The following is a 21,498-nucleotide window of genomic DNA, read 5'->3' as shown; positions in this document are numbered from 1 at the left end:
CAAATACACGTGTTTATAAGATAGACCGGCAAACGGGTTTTTACAGTACATCAGGAACACAGGAGTGAACGGTAGAATTCCTACGCGTTCAAACCTGTTTTGACATCATAATAATACTCTTGTACTTTTCTTGTAAACTTTGGTTGTGGGATTTATTGGTATACAGAGGACGACTGAATCAAAGAGAGGAAACATTGCAGTAGATTCTTGACATAAACGCACTTTTTTTTTATGCAGCCAAAAGATTACAATGAATACTAAAGACATTATTAAAGAAAAGAGCAACCTGTGGGTATTTGGATATGGCTCTTTAGTGTGGAAACCTGATTTTGAATACAAAAGTCGTGAAGTTGGCTTTATTCAAGGATACAAGAGACGCTTCTGGCATGGAGATGATTTTTATAGAGGGGACAAGGAAAAGGTGAGATTTGTACACATGGATTTAATATTGCAAGCTTTTACTTTCCTATTGCTTCAATGTGTTCTGATTTTAGATGTTTATTCATGTTTTTATGGGGTTAGTTTGCATTATTTTAAAGTATTCAACTTGTTTTTGTGCTTAGTAATCACTGTCTGTGTCTTTGTTTTGAACAGCCAGGCAGAGTGGCCACATTAGTGAAGGACTATGAGGTAAGTGTCTTAAGCTATGTCTTAATCAAACTGGGTAAAACCATTTCTCCACCAACCATAAACATATCTTATCATTTAACAATCACATCAATGTATTATTATTATTATTATTATTATTATTAGAGGTACTCAAACTCTCCTTGGTTTCATTTCATGTGTTGTACTTGACCATTCGTATTACTCTTCCACTTGTTTTCCCTTCAGGCTTGCACATGGGGAGTGGCCTATGAGATGACTGACTCCCAAATGGAAGAGTCCCTTCAGTATCTGGAAAAGCGAGAGGTTGTGATGGGGGGTTACAAAACAGAGATTGTGGAGTTCATCCCTAAGGAGAAGGGTCACAGTGCTCTGTTGGCCCTCGTCTACATTGCTACTCCTGACAACCCTCTGTATCTCGGCCCGGCCTCAGAAGAGGTGATCGCAGCCCAGATTGCCATCTGCAGAGGAAACACGGGCCACAATATTGAATACCTGTTCCGTCTGGCAGAGTTCATGAGGCTTTACTGTCCCGAGGTAGAAGACGAGCACCTCTTCTCTATTGAGGCTGCTGTTCTGAACATTTTCCATAACTGCAAAGGGATCAAACCTTCAGACCAAAAGTATTTTCTGTGAGCTACAAAAAAAGACACTCCTCATCACAAAAGTGACTATGTTTTTATATGGAAATGAAGTCCTGCAACCTCTTTTTTACGGTATTGGGTGCTCTAAGACAAATCCTTGAATGTATTTAAAAAATGTAACGTATACAAACTCCAGAACAATGTGATGCTTTTAAAACTTAGAGATGACTTCTTTTACACATGATATATTAGACATTTTTGTGGTGAACGGTGCTCAGAAGCAGTTCTATACTGTGTACATCTAAAAAATATCTATATATTTTAAATAAAAAAACAAAAATCTGAATGAAATGAATGATGTTTTTTCCACATGACTTCAGTTTGAATAAGTTGCCTATGGTTGTACCCCCCTGCATCACGCACCCACATCACATGGCAGAGGAATGTTCATGTGTGTGGCCCCTTCACAGGAAATGCTGACTTGTCCTCAGAGACTTGTTAACTGCACATATTTAACTACTTTCAGATATCTTTTGTCCAATTTTAAATGTATGGTATACATTTATTTATTCATTTATGTGTACACAATAATGCTCTTGATGGTTTGTGGGAATCAGGACTGTTTGAAGTTCCTAACTTCATCTTTCAACCAGCCAGAGCATTTCTTTCATCAAGCCAACATTACCAGGGTCTTGAACCTCTTAAATTATGTCAGGCACAACAGTGGGGAAGCCAAGAATCTCCAAGCACATTAAACTTGACTTTAAAAAAATTCTCAGAGAAAGCAAATATGCATGCAAACATCTAGAATATATGTGTGAGCGGGATGGCTCAGGTAACAGGTAAGAGACGGAAGCGTTCGGCGTTGGGCAAAAACAACAGCGTTTATTGGTTGAGAATTGTGCACACAAGAGGCAGCTCCGCGGTACTTTCCGAGCGGGGAAGGCCAGGACGGGGTGTGTCGTCTTCCCAGGACCCAGCCTACTGCAAGACCGATCAGAACCAGGTTACCAACATGCCTTATATTAAACGCCTGATTACCTGATTCCGATCAGCTGTCTGGTCTCCGGCCGAGCCACTCCCCTCACCCCAGCAGCCGGCGCTCTACCCACACCCGGCTGCCACATACCCCCACCGCCCGACTCAGGCCGGGATCCCGCCGGCCGACCTCCCCCCCCCCCCTCCGCCGAGCGGGAGAGGAAATCGGCCACGACCATCCGGTTACCCGGCCTGTGGATCACCTTGAAGTTAAACGGCTGTAACGCCAGATACCAACGAGTGATCCGGGCGTTGGCATCCTTCATGCGGTGGAGCCACTGGAGCGGGGCATGGTCCGAATAGAGGGTGAAAGGGCGCCCCAGGAGGTAGTAACGCAGGGCGCCGACCGCCCACCGTATGGCGAGGCACTCCTTTTCCACCGTACTGTAGTTCACCTCCCTCTGAGCCAGCTTACGGCTAATGTACAGTATGGGGCGGTCGACCCCCTCTACCTGCTGGGACAAAACGGCCCCCACCCCACTGTTCGAGGCGTCGGTCTGCAAAACAAAAGGTAGAGAGAAGTTAGGGGTGAACAGAAGCGGCTTTCCACAGAGGGCTTTCTTAACCCTCTCAAACGCCAGCTGACATTGCTCCGTCCACTGGACCGGATCTGAAGCACCCTTTCGGGTCAGGTCGGTCAGAGGGCTGGTCAGCTCCGAAAAGGCGGGGATGAACCGCCTGTAGTAACCGGCCAGCCCCACGAACCTCCTGACCTCTTTTTTCGTCTTGGGCACCGGACAGGCAGAAATGGCGGCAGTTTTCTCTATCTGTGGCCGCACCTGCCCGCCGCCCAAGTGGTACCCCAGATACCGTACCTCCCTCCGCCCAACCGCACACTTCTTTGGGTTGGCCGTGAGCCCCGCCTGCCTCAGGGACTCGAGCACTGCCCCCACCTGCTGCATATGCTGCCCCCATGTCTCACTGTGGATGATGACATCATCCAAGTAAGCAGCAGCATATGCAGAGTGGGGACGCAGCACTCGGTCCATGAGCCGTTGGAAGGTGGCTGGAGCCCCGAACAACCCGAAAGGAAGTGTGACAAACTGGTACAAACCGTACGGAGTGGAGAAGGCCGTTTTTTCCTTCGACTCTGGAGAAAGGGGAATCTGCCAGTAGCCCTTGGTTAAATCCAGTGTCGTATAAAAACGAGCAGTGCCTAGCCGGTCCAGGAGTTCGTCGACCCGGGGCATTGGATAAGCATCGAATTTGGACACCTCGTTAACCCTGCGGTAGTCCACACAGAACCGGATTGACCCGTCCGGCTTATGTACCAGCACGACAGGGCAACACCAGTCACTGGTGGACTCTTCTATTACTCCCATCTCTAGCATAGCCTGAAGCTCCGCCTGAACAATTTTCCTCTTGTGTTCAGGCAGCCGATAGGGCCGTGAACGAATGGCCACGCCCGGGGGCGTTTCTATGCGGTGGTTTATGAGAGAGGTGCGCCCTGGCAGCGGGGAGAACACATCGGCAAACCGCCCTTGCAACGCGGCAACGTCTGCCACCTGACCGGGTGAGAGATGGTCGCCGCAACAGACCGGGGCTAATTCGGTGTTAATAATGACCTCCGGTCCCAACTCATCTCTCTCTATCACCGTGGTGGCCAGAGAAGCAGACGCCACTTCCCTCCATGTTTTAAGGAGGTTTACGTGGTAGATCTGTGTTGCTCCCCCCCTGTCAGAACGCACCAGCTCATAATCTACGTCCCCCACTCGTCGTGTGACCACAAAGGGCCCTTGCCACTTGGCGAGTAATTTGGAGCTGGAAGTTGGGAGTAACACAAGTACTTTATCTCCCGGTGAAAATTGTCTCAGTTTCGACCCTCTGTTGTACAGGCGCTGCTGACGTTCCTGAGCCTGCAGCAAATTCTCCCGTGATAACTGCCCCAGTGAATGGAGTTTTGCTCGCAGGTCCATAACGTACTGAATTTCGTTTTTACTTGTGCTCGGACCCTCCTCCCAGTTTTCTTTAAATAGGTCCAAAACACCCCGCGGCTTCCTGCCAAACAGCAGTTCAAAGGGAGAAAATCCCGTGGAGGACTGAGGCACCTCCCGCACTGCAAACAACAGAGGGTCTAGCCATTTATCCCAATTACGGCTATCCTCGTGAACGAACTTACGAACCATGTTCTTTAGCGTTTTGTTAAACCGCTCCACCAGGCCATCGGTCTGTGGATGGTAAACACTAGTCCGGATCGAGCGGACGCCCAACAGTTCATACAGCTCGCGTAGTGTGCGTGACATAAATGACGTGCCCTGGTCAGTCAGGATCTCTTTCGGGATCCCGACTCGGGAGATTATATGAAACAGTGCCTGTGCAACGCTCTTTGCAGAGATATTGCGCAACGGCACTGCCTCGGGATATCGTGTTGCATAATCCACTAGGACGAGTACAAAGCGATATCCCCGTGCACTCCGGTCTAATGGCCCGATGAGGTCCATACCAACTCTCTCAAAAGGCACCTCAATTAATGGGAGTGGGCGCAGAGGCGCTTTTGGGGTGGCCGGCGGATTAACCAGCTGACATTCGCTGCAGGATGCACACCACCGCTTCACATCCGCGCGAATGCCCGGCCAATAAAATCGGGCCATGATCCGGTGTAGTGTCTTATCGTACCCTAGGTGACCTGACATGGGGTTGTGATGAGCCGCCTGGAAAATCATTTCCCGACGGCTTTGTGGTACCAACAACTGGGTATTGATCTCTCCTGTCTGTGTGTCACGGCTCACACGATACAGCCTGTCCCTAATAACAACAAAGTGGGGGTGTGTGAGTGCTGTGTTTGGGTGGAGCTGGGAGCCATCAATACTCACCACCTGATCGAAAGCGTGCTGAAGGGTCCCGTCCCTAGACTGTTCGAGGGGGAAATCCTCAACCGGGAACACCGGCGGGGGCAGAGGGGCCTCCCCGGCACCCTCCGGTGGTAGAGGGACCTCCCCGGCCCCCTCCGTGTCTGTTCCCCCTTCGTCGCCGTCAGCCGCTTCCGATTCGCCACTAAACACAGCACACCACTCACATTTCCCTGACTCCCGTGAACGCACCCCCATAGCCCTCGCTAGCTTAGCAAACCCCGGCCAATTTGTTCCCAAGATCAGAGGGTGCGTGAGGCGAGTACTAACTCCAGCCCTGACTCTATGCTTTTTTCCCCTAAAAGATATTTCCAGAGTCACCTCCGGGTACTGGTGAATATCCCCATGCACACACCTCACCTTCACCCACGATGCTTCCACCAATGCCCCCGGCCGAACCAAGCGCTGATGGATCATCGTCTGATTACAGCCCGTGTCCATCAGAGCCTGGTGGGTACCCCACTGTATACATACCGGTATACGGTACGTCCCTTCTAAACCGGGGGAGGCAACTGGCGGTCCCGCAACCCGGACCAACTGTCCGACCTCCATCATGGGACACTCCCGCCGGAAGTGGCCGGGCTGCCCGCACCGCCAGCACTCCTGCCCTGGCGCCTGAGGAGCCCCCCGTGGTGCCGGACGACCAGAGGCGGAGGCTGGATCCTGGGGAGAGAGAGAGAGAGATGAGGTAGGGCTTGGGTAGGAAGGGGCCGGGTCGTGGGTTGAGGGGAACACGGTGCAGCGGCTGCTGTCGGGAACCTCCTCCTTGGGGCTGGAACGGGTCGGTCCGCGGGGACGACAGGTTGTCGGGGCTCCTCCTTCATGCTCCGCCGGGGAAGCGAAAGGTGGTCCTCCGCGAGGACGACGGCTGCCTCCAGGCTGGCAGGGCGGTGACACTGGACCCAATTCGCCGTTGACGATGGCAGCCCGGCGACAAACTGCTCCAGTGCCACCTGCTCCATGATGTCCTCGGCGGAGCGCATCCCCGGCTGAAGCCAGCGCCTCGCCGCATCGAGGAGCTGCTTCGCGTAGGAGAAGGGGCGGCCAGCGTCCTCGAAGGGAAGGGCCCTGAACCGGCGGCGGTGTCCCTCTGGTGTGCTGCCGAGCCGGTCCAGGATGGCCCTCCGCAACTGCTTGTACTCATGTCGATCGGACGCTGGCAGGCTGTGGGCGGCTAGCTGCGCTGCCCCGGCCAGCAGGGGAAGAAGCCGCACAGCCCACTCCTCCTCCGGCCACCCGCACGCCGCCGCAGTGCCCTCGAATATGTCCAGATAAGCCTCTGGGTCGTCGTCGGCTGACATCTTCTGGAGGGCAATCTGCGGCGGCCGGGCGGGGTTGGTCACCGGCTCGGCCTCCCAGGCGGCCGGACGCTGCAGCAGCTCCCGCAGGAGAGCACGGTCCTCCCGCTGGCTGGAGGCGATTACGAGGAGAGCCTCGCTCTGCTGCCGTTGCAGGGCCGTTGTGCTCTCCTGCATGATGGCGAGACGCTGGAGGGCCTGGCCCAGCGGGCTTTCTCCTTCCGTCATCTGAGGGGTTCACGTCCCTGTTCAGGCGCCACTGTGAGCGGGATGGCTCAGGTAACAGGTAAGAGACGGAAGCGTTCGGCGTTGGGCAAAAACAACAGCGTTTATTGGTTGAGAATTGTGCACACAAGAGGCAGCTCCGCGGTACTTTCCGAGCGGGGAAGGCCAGGACGGGGTGTGTCGTCTTCCCAGGACCCAGCCTACTGCAAGACCGATCAGAACCAGGTTACCAACATGCCTTATATTAAACGCCTGATTACCTGATTCCGATCAGCTGTCTGGTCTCCGGCCGAGCCACTCCCCTCACCCCAGCAGCCGGCGCTCTACCCACACCCGGCTGCCACAATATGCCTTTGAAAATATGGCAATACCAAAACCCAGGCTAAGAGTGCACTCAGTTAGCCATAGGAGAACCCACAGAGTGTGGACGACTGCCTGCATGCTCTCACTGTATAGACGCTATAGGGGCTCAGCTGGGAGATAGGGTTTCTTTCTCTGTCCGAACTTTGAACACATTGCAAAAACCTGTGCACATGCCACATGTCAGATTTCTTTATAAAAACAAAAAATAAAAGTAGCAATTATACTTATAAACTGTAAAGTTATGTGACACACGGCTCTGCTTTCCTAGAAATAATCCCAAAACTAGGTCAAAGGTTTGAGAAAGAGCACAGAAACATTCAGCTCCGGAAAAAAATAAGAGAACACTCCAAATTGTTCTTAAATCTTTATCTCTACATGTATAGCAGCCATTTGAGAAGTCCAACACAGAGAACTGTTGTCAGTAGTTTATAGAATACCTTAAAAAAATACATTTGACTAAAAGACATAACTATAAATAGAGAGACTGATAATGCTGCAGTGGTCTCTTCATTTGTTCTGCTGCTGTACACTTCAACAACAGCTCAGATGTACAGAACATTTACTGGTCTCTAGAATCACATAGACAGAATGTCTCCAGATATTTATATCACTGAAGTGTGTCATTGCATAACTAAAGCTCTGTGACCAAAGTGGTTGTCCTTTTCCAGTAAACAATGATAAAATGTATAGGTTGAGACATTATTTATCGCTCATGCTGTTGCTCAATCACTCTTTACAATTGTTTACTGCTCATAGCAAAGCACACCATGGAATTCTTGCTGTCTGAGACACAGTATGTTGTTTTTCCTTAAATGAATGAGAATCCTCTTGACAAAGTCAAAGATGTCAATGTGTCAACAGCTCAAATGTGTGTCAGTGGTTTCTTACAACATGACTAACTTACAGTAAATCTAGTGCACAACTAAAATGTCTGATGACTCAGAAGGTGTGTTCTCTGACCTCCAGTCAAAACCCTTCCTTGTTTCTGCTTTAATCCAGTCCTTTGGGGGGTTTTTTGTCTTCTGAATCGCCAGTCAAGGTATTCACAAAAAACCTCACTTAGGATTTTACAAGGACTGTTTCCATGATGAAGTTATTTTGAATTTAATATGTTTTTATCCAGTAACTTTTTCTCCTAGCAACAACACTAAAGCTCATCCTGTCCTAGGGCTGTTGGAACGAATTTCGGTATTCGAATGTAATTCGAATTTGTAAAAAATGAATACTAATCGAATGTAAAAATTAGAATTCGAATGGGTTTTTTAAATAAAAAAAAAATATATATATTTTTTAATTGTTGACTATCTTTAGCGAAGGTGTGATAGGTCTAACAAATTGCTTGTCACTCTTAATGCACAATCTAAAAATGGCGGCCAGCGGTGCGGAGACGGAGATCACCACTCCTGCCAATTTTAGAAGTAATGTGTGGAACTTTTTTGGTTTCCCATCACGAAATGGACAAATAATTAGTAAAAAGACAGTTTTCTGCAAGATTTGTAAAGTTGAAATGACCTACCACTCCACCACGAGCAACCTGAGGACACACCTGTTAACAATACACCCTGGTAAGCTAAGCGAACAGTCTGAGGGCAATCAACCACCGCTGAAGCAGGCAAGGATTAGCGCTTTTTTGCCTCCCTCCTCATCACGGGGTTTACCCGCTGCCCGCCAAGCATCGATTACGGACAAGTTGACACGATTTATCTGCAAAGACATGAGACCAATTAACATCTCTCAGGGGTCTGGTTTTAAAGACTTTGTCTACGAGCTTGAGCCAAGGTACACGATTCCTAGCCGTGCAACCATCACAGACAGAGTTGTGAAACTATATGATACCACTAAAGACAACATCATACAAACGATTAGTGGACAAAAAATCGCCCTGACCACAGATGGCTGGACGTCACTAGCCACTGAGGCATATGTGACTGTCACCGCACACTTTATAAACGAAGAATGGGAACTGAAAGATGTCCTTCTCAAAACAATTGAAGCCCCGAAAAGCCACACTGCCGAGAACGTAGCCAAATACATCGGAAACATACTTGACGAGTATAAAGTGGATCGGGAGTCTGTGCTTTCTATTACCACGGACAACGCGGCTAACTATGTTAATGCCGTAGAGAGGCATCTGCAGGCCGTTAATGTCCCTTGTATGGCTCACACTATCAACCTGGCTGTGAGGAAGGGTTTGGCGGTGCGAGCCATTGAAAGTCCTGTCAACAGACTAAAGGCCACAGCACTACATTTCAATAAGTCAACCACAGATAGCTACCAACTGGAATCTAAGCAGAAGCTGCTTGGAGTAAAACCTGCCAAGCTAATAAACGACTGTGCTACCAGATGGAACAGCACGTACGACATGGTGTGTCGAGCAGCTGAGCAGCAAGCTCCGGTAGCAGCGGTCATCATGGAGAAAAAACTAGGTCATCTCGAACTGAGTACGAGCGAGTGGACCCTTTTGGAGCAAGTGAGTAATATAAATATGAATGTGGTATTGGCCTAATAATGGGATATATTGTTTAATTAGTAATACTCAAGAGATGTTATGCAAAGCTAGAACGTTAACAGTATTACAGTTTATCTAACGGTACACTTAGCTTGGTATCCCCGAAGCTAGCTAGCCATAACATTCTAATGTAGCCTATTTGTTTTCCAGGTGAGAGCTGTGCTTAAGCCTTTCAAAACAGCCACTGAGGCGTTATCGACCGACCGATTCCCAACAGCATCAGCTGTTCTCCCTCTTAAGTATGTGCTTTTGTCACATCTCAAACCATCCATCGGCGATTCGGCAGCACTCAATGACATGAAAACTAAGATCTCAACGGATCTCGAGAAGCGATACAATCCTAACAAAGACGCATTCATGCTGCTAAATACCTCCAGCTACCTCGACCCGCGTTTCCATCGGCTCATACACCTGGACCGAGACCAACAGCAAGAGGTACGTGAGAGAGTAAAATCGGAGCTGATGGTGATTGCGGAGGATTGCGGAGGCTATGAGGAAGACGGGGAGGTAGCAGCCATGGCGAAGGGGACACAGGAGAAAACAGCTCTCGGTGCTATGGGCGATCTTTTTGGGAATGTTTACCAAGGCGCAGAGTCCACAGACGCATCGGGTAGGCCTACCGTGGACATTGGCAATGTGTTGCAACAAGAGATGCTTATCTATGAGAGTGAGACGCCGCTACCCACCGACAGCGATCCATTGTCGTGGTGGAAAGCATCAGGGTCTAAGTACTCCCACATTGCCCAGCTGGCACGACGGTACTTGAGCATCCCAGGCAGCTCGGTTAGAGCATAAAGGGTTTTCTCCACGGCGGGGATTATAGTTAATAAAAAACACTCTGCACTCGATCCAGAGAACGTTGATCGGCTTGTTTTTTTGGCGAACAACCTTTAGACCAAATCTTGTTTATGTTTAGTTCTAGTTGGTTACTATATTGCCTGGCCTTGCCTATAGCCTAATTCTACCGTTAGCGCACTTAAACAGCGCACTTACTGTTATTCTGTTTCATACGAGAAGAGAACTGTTGACAATGTTCATTAAAGTTGGCAACTTTATTCATTTTGTGTCTAAGCTTTATCCTTATTTACTTAGCAAGACAGCTATCACCAGGTAATTACATGTTTGGGTCAGTGACGTGCCGCATTGATTTGCACTTCCAGGAGCAATAAATATTATATATTAATATAAAATAAGTTTAAAATTCTATATAAGCTTTAATCTCGTATTATTTGTCCTCCTCACTGTTCATAATTATGTGAAAAAATCAAAATTAGGTAACTTTTAGACTATTAAAGTGGTCAATTGTCATATGGTCAAACAGCATTCACTTAAACTTATTTAAGACAACTGCATTAAAAATGATTAAAAATGATCAAAGATTATCAACTTTTTAATTTGGCATATTTTTTCAAGTCTTAAGATAAGCATATTAAAGTATCAGTGAGATAGAGTTTCAAGAAATGTCATTAGTATCTAAAACAAATTGTTCCGCAAAGACACATTTTCCCTATGTCATATGGTCAAACAAAGTTTGGAAGCCATTTTGGACCTGCATATTAATGACTCAAGTCATGTGACATGGGATGTCATCACTCAGAGGACCCCTGAAGACCACCCAAGTTGAAGGTGAGTTTAAGATTTTGCTCCTGAATTTCAGTTATTTTCACCGTTTCCAGTGCGGTACCATGTGTCGCAGATTTGGGTGTCATATGGTCAAACGCCAAAAAAGGGAATAAATAGTTTAAATTTGGAAATATTATTGATTTACATGTGAAATATAAAGTATAAAAGCCAAGGTCAAGGATGAAGTTATAAGTAGGTGGCCAAGCAACTGCCTGTTATCAATGACAAAGCATGAAACTGTCATAAGGTCAAACAATAAATGTCATATGGACAAACGGTTTGACCTTATGACATGTTGTTGTACCATATGACACTGGGCATTTAACTGAATTATTTAGTTATTTCTTAATGGTTTTACTACATATATAGTTTGTACAACTAATATGAATTAATATTAATATATATAATATATTTCTGCCTATTTTTAACTTTTTTTCACATTTTTACAGATGCCTCTTTCTAGTAAGGAGAGGTATGCACGTTTCCGTGCAAAGCTAATGGCAGATCCTGCTGCTAGAGAGGAAAACCTAGCCAGGAGGAGGGAAAGGTATAACTGTGAGAGTGTATGATGTCAGGAATGCCAGTATTGGCCAGTTATGTCTAGGGTTGGGTACCGAAATCCGGTACCAATATGGCACCGGTTCCTATATGACCGGTACCTACCGGACCGAAACGCAACGTTAATTTCGGTGCTTCCTTTCGGTGCCTGAGCTGATTGAAGTACTGCCACTGGTGGCCTAAAACGGACGATACAGCCAACATAAGCATCACATCACTGAGCTAGTTAACGTTACACTACTGATGACTCCGTCCTGACAGTAGGTCACGATAGCCTAACGTTTGTAACTACAGTAGCTAGCAAGCAATCAAACCTTTAACAGAGAAAAAGCGTAAAGGTAAACGGTCAAAAGTGTAGCTCATATTATGCACAAAAAAGTTCAAACAACGCGACGTGCAGTAAATGCATCAAAACAATTGCGTGCAAACACATACGATCTCATTAAACATCTTGCAACGCATAGCCATAACAGCCATTTAAACTAGCGTGCTAGGCATGACGTTAGTTATAAGACGTATTGACAAAGTTGCAGAGTGAAAACTCACCGATTTCTGGTAGTCACAGTATCCGTTAAACAACTTTATGTGTTACATTCCGCTTATGACTGATGTCTGACGATCCCGAAGGCTTCCTGTCATAACCTTTAGTTTCTATGGAACTTATTGAATGTTACTCTTGCGTCATTCATGACCTGAGCTCAGAGAACCATGGGCCGTCTTGTTCTGATGTTAGATTCTGCTATAGGTCAATAGGTGTTACAGTATTTTGTATTATTATTTATTTAAGTATACTGTGAACTGTTGTTAACAGTTATATTGTTCATAGTTTGAAGTTAAAAAGTTTGAAGCTGTAGTTTGAAGCCAAGTGTTTTGTATTTATTTATATTTATAGACAATAGTAGGCTATACTTCAAACAGTTCATATTGTATATTGTAAGAAAATATTTGAAGAAAATATTTGCCTTGGCAATAAAAAAAAGCCCTTTTTAATGTAGTTTTATGCTTTAAAAAAAAAAAGTATCGGTTCCGGCACCGTTTAGGCACCGGTATCGTTTTAAAAGTAACGGTTTAGCACCGGTATCGGAAAAAACCCAAACGATACCCATCCCTAGTTATGTCAGTATAGGCAGGCATCTTATCGATAGGCCTGAGTTGAAGTATGCATCACAATGTTTCTGGAAAGTGTCTTCAGTGACTTACTATATACAGTATACACACACACACACACACACACACATTTAAAAATAAATAAATAAATAAATAAACACACACACACACGTATCATATGTGTGTGTGTACACTTATGTGTGTTAATATATGTATGTATCTATGAATGAATATATATATCAATTAATGTACCTATGTATACCCGCAGGCAACGGCAGAGGAAACAAGCTGGAGAGGGTAATCATTACCATACCGTCAAAGAACTGACAACAGTTGCACATGCAAAGAAGAAGGAACAGTGGAGGCTCCATCAGAAAAAATGCAGAGAGAAAAAGAGGCAGGTGGAGGCATTGATGAATTTGACACCGGTGTCTGAAGACTCTTTTGTGGACGAACACCATGACCATCCTGAGCCATTCCAACACTTCTCACCACCTGGGCCATCCCAACACTCCACACCACCGGGGCCATCCCAACAATGTTCAACCCCTCATAAACCCCCAAAGAAGACCACCTCCAGCAGTCGAACAGGGCAACGTACAAAGAAACTGAGGGAGGAGATAGCACAGCTGAAAAGGGACCTTGTCAAAGAAAAGAGAAGAGCAGATAGATGTCGGAAGAAAGCGAACAGGTTGATGATAACAAAACGCAGAAAAGAAATAAAAAACAGATCAACAAAGATTTTCAGGAAGGGGCCAGCAAGAAGACGGAGTGTGGTGGAGTTCCTCACTAGGGATGAAAACAGCCGTCTCCTACCTGGAAAAAAGGACACGGTTTCAAAGGACAGGGTTAAGGAACAGCGTCGTGTGTTGTCGAAGTCGCTTAAAGAGCTCCACAAGGAGTACAATGCAGAGGTAGGAGAGGGATGTGTAGTGTCTTACCGGCAGTTTGTTCGTCTCCGTCCATTTTATGTAACTGAGCCAAAGGCTAATGACAGAAACACATGTGCTTGCTTAGATCATGAAAATGTTAGCCTCCTACTGGAGAAACTACACAGAGTGGCCTTGTAGCCAGTAAAAGTACCACTGAAGCACTTGGCAACATTGTGTGCGATATGAAAAGCCGGGAGTGTATGCATAGGCTGTGTACGAAGTGCTGCTACACTGAGATGGAGCCACTCCTACCAGATGAATCCGGCCAGGTGTCGTGGAGTCAGTGGCAGAGGGAGAAGGTCTGCACTGATGGAAAAACCTATTCACATTTTGTGAAGAAAACTCTGACTGGGACGTGGGCGGATCTCGTGAAGAGTTTCAATGAAAAACTTGACAGATTGGCCAAGCATCAGTATACGTGGATTCATCAGGTGGAGAAATGCAGAGAAGTCAAGAACAGTCTAAAACACCATGAGGCTGTAGTCCACATGGACTTTTCAGAGAACTACGCCTGTAAGCTGAATGTTGAGGTCCAGCACTTCCACTGGGGGGGGAGTCGAAAACAGGCCACTGTCCATACATGCATGGCTTACACGGAAGAGGGGTCACAAGCTTATGCCACAATATCTGACTCCTTAAGACATGACGAGCGGGCAGTATGGGCACATTTGAAGCCTGTGCTGGATGACATCCAACGCAATCCAAGAATCACCACTGTGCACTTCATGAGTGATGGCCCACTAACGCAATATAGGAATAGGAAAAATTTCTATCTGATGTGCACCTTGCCTTTTATTCGTGGCATTAAGGAGATGACATGGAACTTTTCAGAGAAGGCACATGGAAAGGGGGCGCCAGATGGTGTTGGTGGCTCAATAAAAAGGATTGCCGATGCATTTGTGCTTCAAGGAGGTGATATCCAACACCCTGAAGAATTGTTTTCCTTTCTGGAAAAGTCAAATTCGAGTGTCAAGTTCCATTGGGTATCAGAGGCTGACATCGCCAGGGTGGATGAGGCAGTGCCAGATGTTTTGCCAGTAGTCAGAGGCACTTTGGGTATTCATCAGGTGACAACAAACACCCCAGGCAAGATCTCCTGCAGAGAACTGTCCTGTTTTTGCCATCGTATGGGACTTTCCTGTGAATGTGAATCACCCTCAGTCCTAAATTATAATACTGAAAAAGCTGCACCCTCTGCCACCATTCCGACCCAAGATGACGATTACTAATAAACTTATTAGTAATACTGAAATGCCCTCTAGTGGACATAATGTAAAACAAGTCAACTACGATGTCATAGTGGCAGTGGCAATTCATAAGCCCGTTTTTACAGTGTGTGTAGATAGATAAATATTACATATTAATAAGTCAAAATTGACCATTAAATATTCGAATATAATTCGAATTTAAAAAAATAATAATGAATGAAATTCGAATGGGATAATAGAGGAAATTGACAGCCCTATCCTGTCCATTCACAAATCCTTACGGACACTTCATTCAGCCTCATAACTCCAATGTTTGAATCCTTGTCAGCAGTATATAAGAAAACAGCAGAGGCAAAAGTGTCTGCCTCTGCTAAAAGGCTGTTATTATGTGTTGATGTAGTCTGAAATAAGAATTGTATTATCTATTATCAATGAAACATCAATTATAAGGCATTAGAACGCCATGATTAACAACTCACTCTGGCTCCTCTCATTAGAGATACAACAATAAACGTGAGTCAATCAATAAATGCCCCTTACCACAGTTAGGGCTCTTCGGAGACATGCAGAGGAAATGTGAAACCCTCAGGATCACCAGGTTAGAGAGGAGCCATACATGCCTGCTTAATTTTGTCTATCATTTGTGCATCCACAGTGAATATACTCTGAAAACATATATTCTATTGACCTCAAATTAAATGTGTTCAATACATATAGATAAATGCACTGTGCTCCTTGTGCAATTTGAACCCCTGATCAATAATATTACCCTTCATGGGGTCTTTTGCTCTCCAGGAAAAGATGTCAGCCATTATGCTCTGAACAAAATGCACAGTAATTATAAGGAACACACACAAAACAACCAAGTGGAGGTTGGGGGTCACGTCCTTAGGATGTGTGTTTAGCCTATCACCACCCAGAATAGCAGTCGAACATCCCCAGAAACATTATGATGCATTTTGGTGCTTCCACCTGCATGCTAATGTGTACCTCGCCTGAACCCTGACCCCTGACCTTGGCTTGGTCATTGCAGGGCGGAAGGTCACCCTGGAAGTATGTTAAAGAGAAAGTGATTGTGCCACTAATGGAGTCCATCCACTTTAGAGCCCCTGCCCTCTCATATAGGGAGGTTAGCTCTGTCCACTGAGGGTCAGCTGTTCCCTCACAGGGCTGCTGCCACTGGTCATGAGTGCTGCTGTGCTGTCATGGAGGCAGATTCACTTCAAGAGAAGGACCGTCCATTAAAAAGTCACAAACAAAGGCTAATAATATGGCAGTAAACCACCTGCCTTTTTTCAACCCTGTATCAATCAACCAAAAAGAAACAGAAACCAACGAACACAGTTCAAACTCATCCATCATTGTGCAATGATAAAAAAACAAACAAATGTAATCCATAAATCACTGCCAGAGGTAATTGATATAAAGATAGTTTTTTCTCATCTGAACAGACCATGACTCACACCTCCTACAGTATATCTTTTTAATCCAATCTGTTTGGAGCAGAACTGAACCAGGCCTGACAAAATGAAATCCCCTCATAGAGAGCTGACGGACTGCTTCATTATCCTGCGCCGTCCCAAAGGAATAGCTCTTTTTATGCTCTAAATTAAATTTCCTTGATCTCTTTTTCCACTCAAACCTACGGCAGCTAGCTGCACCTGGCCAAGGGGTGTCTGACCCTGAGGGGAAATGGCTTGTTAAATGTTCAAACATATATTGTACACATTCTATGTCTTACTATCTGTATGAACATGCAGGGTGGTGTCGATGACACTGCATAGTTAAAATGTTGGATTATGCCCTTTCTGTGATGTTGATCATTGTTCTCAATGTTTTGCTAGCTGAAAGTTAAAAGACACTCTAGCTGAGGCTGTATCATATCCCACTTGGGCTTTAGTATGCTCTTGTTTCAGTTTTACTTTTATCTCGGGAATAACAGCTGTTAATTCTATCATGTGCTTAGTTGTTTTTTGTTTCTGTTTCACCATGAGACCAGAAATAAACTTGTCAAAAGCATACAGCTGACAAGTTTTAGAGGAGGAGAGGCAGCAGGCTGTGCATATGCTTCTGGCCCGCTTTACAGGAATGCTAGGAAACATCTGAGTCAAAAACAGTTTGGCATCACAAATCTCTTTCACTTCGCAGATGGCTCAGCATGAGCATCAGCAGGTGCTGAGTGTCATTCAGTGTCGGCCTGTTTCACTTTGGCAGCATGCATGGTTGCAACTACAGTCGATCTAACATTTGGAAGCCAAATCAAACCTATTGCGGGTGTTTTAACTGTGTTAACGATTGAGTGAAGCAGGTGGGGGTGTTCTTAGTGCCTCGAGCAGTGACAGTGACATTTGGCAAACTCAAAACTGAGGATATGGCATGTAACTGCCATTTACAGCAGCATTTCTTCATTCTTTACTCCTTTAATAAGTCTGTTTATATTTTTTTCTATGACATAATAAATGATAAGTCAAAAGTGTAAGAGAGTTAATAAATACACTGACAACACAACATCCTAACTGTACAGTAGTAATTGGACTTTTTGCAGAGGGGGTCAAGTTTATGTTTTGGCTAAAACAACCCACTGTGTTTGCATAGCAGTTGGTAAAGCAGAATGATAGGCCTACTCAAACGTTGCTATGCTTAACTGTTTCAGGTTCTGTTTCTTCAGCAGGTTGGTCTGCTGACGGTTCAGGTAAGTTCTCTCTTTCAGGTTGGTCGATTACAATCACAGGTTCCACTTCAGGGGTGTGTTGTGCTTCCAATGAAGGTAAGTTTTCAGATGAGGATTGACCCAGTTCTTCTGGAGCACTGCAGGAACCTGCAGGATCTGGACAGGTAAGTACAACAGGAGAACGGGTCTTTTCCCTGGGAGGCACAGGCACAACAAATTCCTGTGTGGACCTTGTGGTTCTGACAACTGGATCTTGAAAGGAATAGACAAAGTCATCCTCTTCATCAGAGTTGGGCTCTGGCTCTGGTTCGGCAGTGTCAGGGTTCGGACGTTGACGGGTGCTTGGCCTTCGAGGTTTAGGCACAGCAGGAGGCTCTTCGTTGGAAACTGGCAGGAAACCACAGGGTAGCAGGAGGTCCCTGTGCAGCGTTCTGAGAGGACCGTCTTTGTTCTCGGACTTGACGGAATAGACTGGGAGATCACCCTTCCGGCTCACAACGACATACACCGTTTCCTCCCACTTGTCCGCTAACTTGTGCTTTCCTCGTAGGCGTACATTTCTGACGAGCACTCTGTCTCCTACATCCAAGGTAGATTCAGTGACACGTCTGTCGAACCTGACTTTGTTCCTCTCGGCTGCTTTGGCAGCATTTGTCCTGGCAAGTTGGTAACTCTCCCGAAGGTGGTCTTTCAGGGTTCGTACATACTGGGAGTGAGACTTCTGTTCCCTGCGGTTCAATGGAACATTGAAGACAAGGTCAATGGGTAACCGGGGCTGCCGCCCAAACATAAGTTCGTAGGGCGTGAACCCGGTCGTGTCATGTTTAGTGCAATTATAAGCGTGCACTAGGGGCTTTACAAAGTCTCGCCAGTGGGTCTTTTCTTCAGCTTCGAGTGTACCAAGCATGCTTAACAATGTACGGTTAAATCTCTCGACAGGGTTACCCCTGGGATGGTAGGGTGTGTTCTTGTTTGTGTATGCCAGCAAGATCACAGAGTTCTTGGATTGTCTTTGACTCGAAGTCTGGGCCCTGATCGCTGTGCAGTTTTTCAGGAAACCCATAGTGGACTATGGAGCTTTCCCAAAGGCACTTGGCCACAGTTCGAGCTTTCTGATTCGGAGTCGGTATTGCCACTGCATATTTCGTAAAGTAATCCGTTATCACAAGTACATCCTTGGTGTTACTCCGATCTGGTTCGATGGAAAGGAAGTCCATGCAGACTAATTCCAGAGGTCTGGTAACTTGGATGTTCACTAACGGTGCTGCCTTCTCCGGCAGGGCTTTACGACGAACACAGCGGCTGCAACTCCTGATCTTCTTCTCGACATCATTAGCCATTCTTGGCCAGAAGAATCTTGATCTGGTGAGGTCAATGGTTCGGTCGAAACCTAAATGACCCATGTCATCGTGGAGGCTTTTCAAGACCATGTCTCTGTACTTCTCGGGCAAGACTATTTGGTAGTGAGTTTCATCGCCAATCTGCCTTTTCCTGTAGAGGATGTCATCCTTCAGCTCCAACTTGTTTACCTCTCGCAGGTAGATGGGAAGGTCGGACAGCTCTTTCTTGACAGCTGGAGAGGGCGTCTCCCCAGTGTCCATCAGATGGAGGATTTCATAGATGGCAGGATCTGCTCTCTGTTGTTGCCCCAAATCCTCCTCTGATACGCTGGGAATGACAGGAAAACCATCACAGCTCTCCAAGCTTCCAGGAATAGCTGTAGCCGTCATGGCAAGAGATGTGACAAGAGGGATGAATGGACTCCTCTGGCTGGTTCTCACAGGAGGGCAGACTAGATGCTTCTCACAAACTGCATTCACAGTCTTGGCAGAGAGACGAGTGAACTCATCAGACTCAGTTGAGTGATGGTGAATGAACTGACGAATTCGCTCCTCTTCTTTCTGAGACACTAAGTCATTGACAGGTTCAGCATGCGGGCGTCGTGAGAGGCCATCGGCATCGAGGTTCCGTTTCCCTGCTCGATACTGGAGTTGAAATCTGAAGTTGGAGAGGGCAGACAGCCAGCGATAACTCGTTGCATCCAACTTAGCTGTGGTGAGCAGGTAAGTTAAGGGGTTGCTGTCTGTAACAGCTGTAAAAGAGACGCCGTACAGGTAGTCTGCGAGCTTCTCTGATACAGCCCACTTCAACGCGAGGAACTCCAGTTTATGAGCTGGGTAACGGGATTCGCTCTTCGACAGTCCACGGCTGGCATAAGCTATCACACGCATGGCTCCCTCCTGCTCCTGATATAGGGCTGCTCCCAATCCAGTTGTGCTCGCATCAGTGTGTAACACATATGGCAGCTTCGGGTTGGCAAATCCTAGCACTGGAGCAGTGGTGAGTTTCTCAATGATGGATTCAAATGCATGTTGACAGCCGTCAGTCCAACGCTTTCCAAAAGGCTCTTTTGCATTGAAGTACTGGCCTGGTTTCTCTTTCGGTTTGTCGCTCTTTCTAAGGGGTGGGTACCCAGCAGTGAGGTCATTTAATGGCTTTACTATCTTAGAATAGTTCTGGATAAATCGCTGGTAATACCCAGCAAAACCTAAAAATGAGCGCAACTCTTTGAGGTTCTTTGGGCTAGGCCAGGTCTTCAGGGCATCAATCTTTTGGGGGTCTGTTTCAACACCATGTTCCGACACAATGTGTCCTAAGTATTTCACTGACTTCTGAAAGAACTTGCATTTTTCCATAGAGAGTTTTAGGCCATAATCTTTCAGTCGGTTCATGACATTGAGAAGACGTGTCTCATGCTGTTCAAGAGTTTCTGAAAAGATTATGAGGTCATCTAAGAAGACAAGGACTTCTTTGAGGTTGATATCCCCCATACACTTCTCCATCAATCTTTGGAAGGTGCTGGGAGCTAGGGCTGTGCAATATAATCGATCCTGCGATATATATCGATATTTTGTTGCCCGAGAAAGTATCGATATTTCAGCCGCGAGTATCGATACATTAAGTCCATTCAAATCCCCCGTGTTCCGCCTGGCACTCTGCTCGCTGCCCATTACGTCAGCCAGCCGCTAGTGTCGCTGTAGAGCATTTCTAGATACACAGATCTAGTGTGTCTTCTTCTCGCGGTGAGTGCGAAGCGGTTCAGGAGAATGGCGGCTGACATTAACCCAGCACCTCCGCGCTTAAAAGCAGATGTGTGGGAGCACTTCGGGTTTAAAAAGAAGAAGGAAAGTGACAATTTAGATAAAACTATTGCGGTTTGCAAGCTGTGTCACACAAACGTGAAATACTCTGGAAATACCACTAACCTACGAACCCACCTACAACCTTACCACCCGGACAAGGTAATGCTAACTGAGGAACTCAAGAAGCTGCGGCCACCTGCTGCACCTTTTAATTCTCCATTGTCCATTGTGATACTGCACTTTATGTACTTATGTTTCAAAGGCTTGTAAGCTACAGTTTGCACTGTTTCAATAAATGAAACAAATTTTCTCACCACATATTTTGATTCATTTTGTCCAGCATTTGCAAGCTGTAGACTCTCTGTCTAGTCAGAGCCATATATTGTGTAATTGATGCTTTCAGTTTTCAGTTGAATTAATTCAATCCAAGTCACACTCACCAAAGATGTCACCAAAATCACACTGTCCCTTTAAAATCTTTCAGAAAATGATGTAAGTGTATCGAATTATATCGAATCGTATCGAATCGTATCGTTGGCTGAATATCGTCATATATATCGTATTGTGAGCTGAATATCGTGTATCGTATCGTATCGTGAGATTAGTGTATCGCTACAGCCCTACTGGGAGCATTAGTTATGCCCTGGGGCATTCTATTAAACTCCCAAAATCCCAAAGGACACACAAAAGCTGTTTTAGGTTTGTCAGTTTCCTCTACTTCGATCTGATAGTAACCTGATTTGAGGTCTAAGACAGAGAACCATTTTGAGCCAGTGAGTGCAGA

The 21,498-nt window shown here is 46.1% G+C and overlaps 2 protein-coding genes across 2 annotated transcripts; both read left to right on the top strand.

Annotated features, from left to right (window-relative positions):
* Positions 1-4: 4 nt before the first annotated feature.
* On the top strand, positions 5-1,515 carry LOC134881644 (glutathione-specific gamma-glutamylcyclotransferase 1-like). The gene is made up of 3 exons (XM_063909148.1): positions 5-421; positions 595-630; positions 835-1,515. Exons 1-3 carry the CDS (start codon positions 251-253, stop codon positions 1,240-1,242), a joined length of 615 nt encoding a protein of 204 aa, XP_063765218.1. The 5' UTR covers positions 5-250; the 3' UTR covers positions 1,243-1,515.
* Positions 1,516-8,677: 7,162 nt separating this feature from the next.
* Positions 8,678-10,267, top strand: LOC134881709 (E3 SUMO-protein ligase ZBED1-like). Its single transcript, XM_063909230.1, has 2 exons — positions 8,678-9,433; positions 9,623-10,267. Exons 1-2 carry the CDS (start codon positions 8,678-8,680, stop codon positions 10,265-10,267), a joined length of 1,401 nt encoding a protein of 466 aa, XP_063765300.1.
* Positions 10,268-21,498: the final 11,231 nt, after the last annotated feature.

This window comes from Eleginops maclovinus, chromosome 19 (genome assembly GCF_036324505.1).
Source record: "Eleginops maclovinus isolate JMC-PN-2008 ecotype Puerto Natales chromosome 19, JC_Emac_rtc_rv5, whole genome shotgun sequence".
Lineage (NCBI taxonomy): Eukaryota > Metazoa > Chordata > Actinopteri > Perciformes > Eleginopidae > Eleginops > Eleginops maclovinus.
This window is presented reverse-complemented; position numbering and strand designations above follow the sequence as displayed.

Bases quoted from the DNA above. Each gene is read 5' to 3' on its own strand.
- LOC134881644 (XM_063909148.1), top strand. From the start codon at position 251: ATGAATACTAAAGACATTATTAAAGAAAAGAGCAACCTGTGGGTATTT. The intron at 422-594 runs GTGAGATTTGTA...TGTTTTGAACAG, and splicing joins ATAGAGGGGACAAGGAAAAG to CCAGGCAGAGTGGCCACATT. The intron at 631-834 runs GTAAGTGTCTTA...TTTTCCCTTCAG, and splicing joins CATTAGTGAAGGACTATGAG to GCTTGCACATGGGGAGTGGC.
- LOC134881709 (XM_063909230.1), top strand. From the start codon at position 8,678: ATGAGACCAATTAACATCTCTCAGGGGTCTGGTTTTAAAGACTTTGTC. The intron at 9,434-9,622 runs GTGAGTAATATA...TTTGTTTTCCAG, and splicing joins AGTGGACCCTTTTGGAGCAA to GTGAGAGCTGTGCTTAAGCC.